The 9,663-nt window shown below is 40.3% G+C and overlaps 1 protein-coding gene across 1 annotated transcript in view; it reads right to left on the reverse strand.

Moving 5' to 3' along the window:
• Positions 1 to 9,663, reverse strand: part of PARD3B (par-3 family cell polarity regulator beta) — a 415,216-nt gene that overhangs the window by 78,249 nt on the left and 327,304 nt on the right. Inside the window, exon 20 of the mRNA XM_009333046.1 lies at positions 4,549 to 4,845. Within this exon, the coding sequence (XP_009331321.1) occupies positions 4,549 to 4,845 (297 nt within the window). The remainder of the gene's footprint in view (positions 1 to 4,548; positions 4,846 to 9,663) is intronic.

Raw genomic sequence — 9,663 nt, forward strand, 5'->3', positions numbered from 1 at the left:
CTTCACCTGCCCAAAAGACAAACATTTAGCCTGCTTTTTAGTAAAAAATGCTCCCTTTGCTAAATTTCAAAACTCCGGACCCTTTTTGCTCTCCTCTCAGGCTTACACATAGCTTACATTTGCCATTTGGTTTCTCAGGACACATGCAGCAATTTTTTCCTTTGATCCTTTCCAGGGAGAGGCAGACTGCTCAATGTCTTGCCTCTCTCTCTCATGACTCTGGCCAGCTCTGAGGGTGGGATGCGAGGGGCAGAGTTAGGGTTGCGCAGAGGTATGGGTTTCATTTCCCCATTTTCAACTTTGTATGCTGCTAGATTGAACATTCTGGAAGAGTGCAAGTTTCCATAAGGAAACTTTCCCCTTGAAATAAGGAAGATCCATTTTTCAATTAATTAATTAACATTGTAGAGTATAAGATCTTGCACAGTGAGACTCAACATAGCATCTCCAAAAATGGAAAGCTGGATCAGACTGGGGCTTTGGACTCTACTCCTATGTAATAAAACAGCATTGGGTTTTTTATTAGTATTTTTTTAAGTCTGCAACAAGATACAGCTCTGAATCTATTCTCGCTAAACAAAGGAAAACTGTATTCATTTTGTCAGACCAGCACTTTGAAATTCCCCAAGATAAGACACATAAATAAATGAAGACTTATACTTGGCAATGAGTTTGGCATCAGACTTTAAATGTTTCATAGTTCTGGGCTGAAGAAATAAGTTGAGCAAAGTCTCTAGAACCTTTCCGGAGATGTACTCAGGGTGTTTGGATATACTTGACAGCACCATGTTCAAGGGAGGAAAAAAGAGGAAATTGCTTATTTGAAACGTGAGAAAGGGTTGCACCATGTGACATGCCTGACATTTAAGTGATAATAGCGTTGTGCATATGCTCTTTTGGCTTTCGTCTGACACCTAGGCTCTGCCATGGTGCAACTTAGCACTGTCATGGTACAGCCTTGATGACTAAACTCAGAGAGATGTGACTTACCACTTGTTTCAGGAACATATGGGCCACAGATCACCCAGCCTCTGCCACAGGCTGGGGAAATGTACAGCGTCTCAGGCAAAGACCCTGCGAGTTCCCCAGCTGCACAAGGTGGCTGTGCAGGCTGCACCATCCTTTGGGATGTCATTTGCATTACAGAAAATTGTGGCTAATTAGAAATAAACAGAAAAATGCTTGATTTACAAAGAAATGTGTGATTTTGCCAGCTAATTTTTTTTCACTCTCTTCAACTTAACATTCACAGAATACACTGATCATGCTAATGCTTTCACTATATTCATTAATAAGGACAATTTACATTTATATAACACCTCTTTTAGTTAAGAATTCCAAAGCTTTCAGCAAAACATACACAAAAAATTACATCTATTTCACTGAATATAGTCATCGTCGGAATGAAAATCAACAATTGTGAAGCAGTGCAGAACAACGTTACACAACAGTTGCAAGCAAGACACAAAGCAAACCCCCAAAAACCCAAAGCAAAAAACCCCTGAGATGCCAGATGCAAGTGTAGGTAAGGGGGACGTTAGTACGCAAACAGCAATGTAAAGCAGGTCTGCGTGTGCCCTGAGGAGCAGTGCTTGGGAGGCAGCAAACATACTTCGTAATGATTAAAGCAACAGACTTCATACACGTGCAGCCTATTGCTTTTCTGCATACTGAGGGAGATTCTCAGTTTAAACTGCGAATCTACTGAGAAGAATGAACCAGGAACACTCGATGGATTCTGGTGATGAGAAAAGGGAAGGTAAGTGTATGCAAATTGTGAACAGCACTTATCTGACGACTAAGCTTCTTACTTTACAAATGGCCTCCAAATTTTAAAAGGAATTAATTATGTTAATACATTCTTCTGCAAAAATAAAATAAAATAAAAATGAACTTCTTGCTTCAAACGATGAGTTTTAATTTATCATAATGACACATAACTGGAATTCTCAGACCAAAATGAAATCATCTATTCTCTCTGTGTTCAAATCCCCCTTCTACCCCAAAGCCCATTTACTTTAGTCACTGATCAAGTCTCCACACACTATATTACAAGTTGAGAGTCAGAGGTGGAAGAAAAAGCCATCCATCTAAAGTGAAATTAATAGCAAAACTTTGAGAGAAAGCATGCATGCGTTAGCAAGACCAAAGCATGAGCTATTACATGACAAATGTGTTGATAAATGTTCAGCCTTGCAAACACAAAATAACTTTGGTTTGGCTAATAAGCATCCATTTTAGCCCTTTCCCATCATTCTGAGGTAGACAAGGTAGTTTTCATACTTGACCCTTGAAAGCAGATTTGTTTTTGTAATTAACATGTTATCCAGGGATTTTTCTTTCCACATCTCTTTCTCCTTTCAAAACTCTCCCTCTAGCACAGAAAGATTTCCTTGCCTGAAGTTGCCACTATATTAAACAACTGCTGGCTGAGACCTCACGACCCACTGCATAAATTCACATAAAATTATTCACGTTTGGCACATTTCTGCTGGCGAATAACAACAACCTTTTTGTCTCTGAGACAAAGGAAAGAAAGATTTAAAAAAAGAACAAAGGCAGCCTAATAAGAATCCCACATTTCCTATTTTTTCCTAATCTGGTTAAATAGCCTCTACGAGCCTGAGAAATACAACAAAGTGAAGTTGTTGTGGACTGTTTGTTTTTCACTACAGAATCAACACAGATGGAACAGCCTCTCAGCGTGACTTCTGATCACGGGTTCTGATATGAGGTAACTTTTCTTGCCTGTTAGATGTTCTGGTTTTAGTTTTTCACTGAGTTATCATGCTATCATGCAATTACAGGTAAATCCACACTAAAATCCATGATCCCAATACCAAATCCAAACCTGGTTGGGACTTCAATCTTGTCCACATAGCAAGTCAAGAGTTCATTCAGTGTAGTTACAACCATAATACAAGGAATCAAATAGAAGAGGCCAGAGGGAAAGACTTGAGCATTTCTTTTTGCTGCATGGAAAAACAATTTATAGACCACACTTCGAAATTGATGACGTTTTTCAAATGTAAAGCTATTAAGTCCTGTTAAAACTGAAATTATGAAGCAACCTTTATGACAATGTCTTACTCCAATTGAGTTACATCTGTATGTATTTATATTTGAAAAATACATGAACCTGAATTTAGACTCCCTCCCGCTGGGAATTCTCAGATCTTGGTTTACTGAGTTAGTAGGAACTCAGTTTCTGATCCCTTCACTATACACAAACGTTCATGTGACTTCAGTGACAATCACCTCAAGACTTTTCCAGTAAAGCAAAACTAGCTAGATGGCAAAAAGCTGCGATCGCTACCTCTTGTTTCACCCTCTTCACCCTTATGCAGTAGGGGAAGAGTTAATAATATGGAAGAAAAAAATTAGCAATGTCATTATGTTTGGAAAGATTTCTACCATACTGTATTTAGGTGAAAGAGAGAGAGATACTTGGCCCATTCCCTGCTACAAACTTAGATTTATGTCAGAAATGTTTTATTACTATTTATAACAATGACTCAGTAGATGTTTTTAAAGTACTATGATGTCACAAACTGAAAACACTCCTATATCTGTGCTCACATATTTCTCCAAAATTAACAAGTGTGGTATCACATAGCACAGATTGAGGCTATGGGGAGACACTACAGACTGTAATGTGAACTCAAAGCGTGAATAATTCCTCAAGTCCCCCACGTCTTACTCTGCCAGCTCTTCTTTTCACATAGACTTGTATATCTTGCCTACACACCCATACATTGGTTTGAAAAACCCAACATCGATATATTAACACCATGATTGTAATGAAGTCTTATGTTCTTCTAGCCCCAAATTCCAGAAGAAACCAGTTTTAAAATCGTCATAATGGTCAGTACATCATCAACTCAAAGGAATTTGTTTTCTTTTTAACCCAGGGAAAAACTTGACCATCTTTCTTTAATGCTATCAACCTGGAAGCTTGACAGTAAGGATTAAAAACTGCTCTTTCCTTCCCACTTGTTTATTGGAAAGGCTGTGAAAGGCAATCAGTCTTGTGAAGCCACACTTCACAGTCTGCATAAAAATGCCATGATTCCCAGTCCCCTCCCCAACCTAATTGAAAGTGTGTAATATCACACAGCTGGGGAAAACTAAACCATAAACATATGCAATATATCATGCTATCATACAAAACCTGTTACTAATAAGCACTTGATGATCAGCAGGATCGAAAGGGATCTGAAAACAGATTATTTTTGCTGCAGGGTAAGAACTTTTCCCAATTGAAAGAGGGGAAAAACACTCTCTTAGCAGTGCAGGAATTGGACTGGAGTCAGTTCATTCATTCTATTTTTGAAATATGGGCTTTTCTTTAATGATTTCTGTTTGACTGCTGCCTTGCTCAGATACTTTAGGGGTACTGCTGCAGCAAATCACGGTTTTGGTTAAGAGGAAAGCCATGGCTTTCTAGTCAGTAAATACAGGGGCTTGGGGCATCTGAACAGCCCCCCCGCCTAGCCCCAGGATCCCTCCCCACCAAGCTATCATTGTAATGCCAAGTAGCAATATTACCTGTCACCAGGAGTCTGTGGGTAGTGCTGCTTGTTTATTTTTGCATACAGTCCTTCCAAGTACTCCCTCTCCATTGGTGCTGAAGGAGAATCACGTGGATATACAAAGGTTTCTGCTACTGCTGGTGATGATGGCCTGTAGATGCTTGCTGCTGGATAAGCTTCTCGGAAGTGGTTTACTCTGGCATAATTTGGATCCATCTCATCATCATCAATGTCAGGTCCTCCAGGACTAGTAGAATAATCACTCAGGCCTTTCAGTTGCTTTTGCCGTAACTCCTGATGCTTTGCACCAATCCTAACAATGAAAAAGAAAGAACAAATATAAAGTTGGATCTGCTTCAACAGCAACCACAGACATTGATTCATCACACAAATTTGGAGCACAACCCTGAACCCAACTGTTTAGATCTTCCAGTACACTGTAAGACCGGTGCCAGATAAAACAAAATTGTGCATGCGGCAATCACCTTTGTAACCAAGGTTGGTCGTCATTCTGATGAAAAAAATTAATGCTGAATATAGTGTGGCTTTTCACAAGTGTGGATATCTGTGTGTGTATGCATGAACACATACAGTTTTAATTCTACACCTACCTTCCACTTTGCAGTTAATATACCTAACCCAAGCCTAAAACTTTTTATCTAAACTAGCCAGTAAAATTGTTACTGCCCCTTGGTCACTTGACCCACCTAAATTCTCCTAAATACATTAACTTGTGAAAAGTGGATTAAATGTGAACATAAATGGAGAAATGGCACAGTTGTCCCAAATCAAAGGACCACAGTTAATTTGCTGAAGATTTAATTTTTTTAAATTTTATTTTGGCTACATAAGTGCGGAAATCATGCCTTATAATATAGGGGATAGGGACAAAGTAAAACAGCAAAGAAATTAATAGAAACCTGACAGAGATGAATTGGTACATATAAGTGAATTAAAGACTATTACTGGCAGTACTCCACTGTGATAAAGCCTTAAGTGGTATTACAAAATACTGCTGCTAATCAGGGCCATTGTGTAATCTCTTTGGAATAGTAAAATATATTCAGGTAAATTTCAAACTCAGCTGATATTCAGTGATTCAACATTCATGCTGGAGGAAAAAAAACCTATAGCAAGTCTCTCTGAGCACGTAACTTCTGTTAACTGCTCAGCTACTCTTCAACACAGCGTAATTAAATGCAGTGAGATGGATCTGGCAGAATGCTGACCGCAGTACGTAATAAATAGCATTTACAGAAAATAACAGAGCATGGAGGAAAAAATAAAGAAGGGAAGATAGATACAGAGATGTGGTGCCTGACAGAAGAAGTTGGCATTTGCTGTTGACTGTATCTGAAGTACAGCAGCAGTGTAGAAAGAACAGTATAATTTGTACCACAGAAGAGTAAGTAAAAAGGGTCTAGCAGACTTGGTTACCCCAGTAAAGCATAATGGCCTCAGGCATCTGCATAGTGAAAATGAAGATGTTCTGGAGAAAGTCTTTAAAAGGCACGGAGAAAAGGGTTCCCCCTAAAGAAACAGATGAGCACACTGGGAACTTCCAGTCTGACAGACAGGAGCTATTAAGTGCAGAATGGGATTCATACTGTTTATTTTGCTTCATTAGAATTGTATCATCAAAATAAATGCTAATACTTTTCAAATAATTTGTAGCTAAAAAGGTTCACAAATAATTCTAATGAGAACAGCATGCCTTTCTACATATATACTTGAGTACATTAATGTGTATCATGCATACTTTCCAGTTACACCTCTCCATTAACTGTGCTAGGACATATCTAGAGGTGATGCTAGTTTTTACACTTAAAATGTAGTCATACTTTACAGCGGGATGAGCCTGCATATGATACAGTCCTTGGCAGTCAGAGGGGTGCTCACTATCCACTCTGCCTTCCCTCAGTGAAATAGATGACCTTTCTCCTCTATCGTACTCGAGTACTATGTGCAGTTTTGGGTGCCTCAGTATAAGAAGGACATCAAACTACTAGAGTGTGTCCAGAGGAGAGCAACCAAGATGGTGAAAGGCCTCGAGGGCAAGACTTAGGAGGAGGGCCTGAGGTCACTTGGTTTGTTCAGCTTCGAGAAGGCCGAGGGGTGACCTCATCACAGTCTACAACTTCCTGAAGGGGGGCAGCGGAGGGGGAGATGCTGATCTCCTCTCTCTGGTGACCAGTGATAGGACATGCGGAAATGGCATGAAGCTGCATCAGGGGAAGTTCAGATTGGACATTAGAAAAAGGTTCTTCACTGAGAGGGTGGTTGGTCACTGGAACAGGCTCCCCAGGGAAGTGGTCATGGCACCAAGCCTGACAGCGTTCAAGGAGCGTCCGGATGATGCTCTTCAGTCATATGACACAGTTTTAGGTATTCCTGCAAGAAGCAGGGAGTTGGACTTGATGATCCTTATGGGTCCACTCCGACTTGAGATATTATATGATTCTATGAAATATTTTAATATAAAGACCATGTGAGAGAATAATATCTTCCTAACACACCATTTCTGCTTTTCCTCAACTTCCTGATCCCAGGCCAGTTAGTTAATTTTCTTTAATTTTTCTTCAGATATCATTAAAAATACTCACAAAGCCTTAATGTAATCTACTCCAGTAGTTCTTAGAGATGAAAGGATGGTAAGAAGAAATAAGCTACAATCCGTCTAATACCTTTAACACCTCTCAGGTTTCTACACTGAGGCTTCCTAAGAATTCCTAAGAATTTCTCCTTTTTTCTTCCTGGAGCTTCTTCCCTGTACAATCACCTCCTCCTCCCATAACCTTCACCCCACTTCTCTTTTGCTTCAGGTTTTCATGCCACACGCACTCCCTATTTTGAATTCAAGTGGCGGCCTGGGTCAGGATAGGCGCTATGCTCAAGTGCAACCTCACCCAGGGTAAGGCAGTGGCTTGAAGAAGTCACAGACTTCGAAATGAGCCTTTGATTCTGTACAATTCTGACTCTATCCACAAGGGAGGTTTTACCAGAGAATTTCATGGAGGGCATAGCCTGGTGTCAATATGCGATCAATTCAGTCAGTAAGGCACCTGTTCTCTCATTTTACTGCTGATTGCACTGGCTTAGCTGGCTGATGGCTTCTTGGGACAGTGAGAGTTTAACGGCATTTGCAGAACAATGGGACATACAACTTAATTCTTTGTAAAACTAATGGTGACACTGGTATAGACCTTGCTAAAAGTCATGCTTTTATTCATAAAGCAATGGACAATGGCATGGGGAAAAAGTCAACACCAAAGACCTGTATATGAAAACAGAAACTAAAAAGCAGTGGTCAGCTTGCATTTCTATCTAAACCCCAAGCCATTGCTAGAAATGAGTAATAATTAGAGAGCAGCTGAAAGTGTGCAAAGCCTTTATCCTCCAAGGGTTTGTGAATAAAGATAAAAGAGAGATTATGCAGCAGGGAGTGGTGGAGGGAGCCAGTCTGCCCGTGTCTGTGAGTGAATGTCGTCGTTTAACCTCAGTCGGCAACTGAGCACCACACAGCCGCTCGCTCACTCTCCCCACCCCGGTGGGATGGGGGAGAGAATCAGACAAGTGAACGTGAGAAAACTCATGGGTTGAGACAAGAACAGTTGTCCCTGAGCAGCGGCCCCCCCGGCCGGTTTTCCCCCAGTTTATGTGCTGAGCATGGCATCACATGGTATGGAATATCCCTTTGGCCAGTTTGGGTCAGCTGTCCTGGCCGTGCCCCCTCCCAGCTTCTTGTGCACCTCCAGCCTTCTCAGTCAGTAGAGCATGGGAAGCTGAAAAGGCCTTGACTAGTGGAAGCACTACCTAGCAACAACTAAAACATGGGTGTGTTATCAATATTGTTCTCAAACTAAATCCAAAACACAGCCCTGTACCAGCTACTAGGAAGAAAATTAACTCTATCCCTGCTGAAACCAGGACAGTGAAACACCACATTCATTGTTCACATAAAGGAATTTGCGGCAAAGTTATCACTTGGTCCATTCATGTAAAAAACAATCTTTTCAGGAAGCTCATCATCTGAGAGCACTCATCATACTACAAGGACAGGGATGGATTTCCATTGCAAATAAGGCCTCAGACACCAATGAAGCAGGGAGGGAGGCCTACGCTGCTGATTTCCATTTTTTATACATACAGGGACTTCAAGAGAAACCTTCTTGCAGAAGGATTAATATTTTACATGTCCCACATGTGATTATGTCAGAAATGTAAAAACAAAGGCACTATCTTTGTTTAAAAAAATCACACAAGTAACTGTTAGCTCTTGCACCCAATAACTGTCAGTTTGGTAGTAGTCCTTGCCTCCGATTATCCTGCTGCTCTTCTACTAAAATGCATAAAGCACTTTGAGATTGTTGCTGTCTTCCAGATTAACTCTGAAAAAGCACCGAATGTTCTTAAAAACCTGGGAAACTGTGGAGGGCTTCACCCTCAATTAGTGACCAAAAAAGCCTGAACAAAGACTTCAGTGCAGGAATATATCATAAGAGGTACAAGTTTCATGGCACACACAGGTCCATGTGGGATGATACAAGCAGAAAAATGGGAGGCCACTGCATTGCAAGGAATGGTCTTATGACACACCAGTGCAGAAGGCATGGCACACAGTCCCAAGAAAAGTCACAGCAGTTTCTCAGAAAATTATGAGCCATAATGTTCTTTGGACCAATACATCACCTGTCCCCTAGGCATTTAAGACCTATTTGAAAGCAAGAGTAGTGCAGCACAGCAGCATCACGTGAATCTTGCTTTCATGTTTGACAGTGAGAGTAATTTGTCCTGCTATCAATACTGGTATATTCTGCACAACAAAAGCTGGAATTAGGTCACCACAATTTTCTTTTGTTCCTGTGAGTAAGCCTAGCTTCTTCAACTTCTCCTTCTGAATGCAATCTTCAATCGCTGCTACTATTGTAAGTCGAACCTGCTCAAGAACAATTATTTCTGTTCTATATTATATGGACCAGTCAATACCAGGTTATGTGAAATTCTTCATGATCAATGTTTCATCTTTTCAATATGACTGTTATAATTGCATTAATATTTCTTGATTTCTTTTTACTCTTCCACACAAATCTATAAAATTTGTTCAGTGATCTCTTTTTCATTTCATTCAAAA

Source organism: Pygoscelis adeliae, unplaced genomic scaffold (assembly GCF_000699105.1).
Source record: "Pygoscelis adeliae isolate BGI_AS28 unplaced genomic scaffold, ASM69910v1 Scaffold160, whole genome shotgun sequence".
NCBI lineage: Eukaryota > Metazoa > Chordata > Aves > Sphenisciformes > Spheniscidae > Pygoscelis > Pygoscelis adeliae.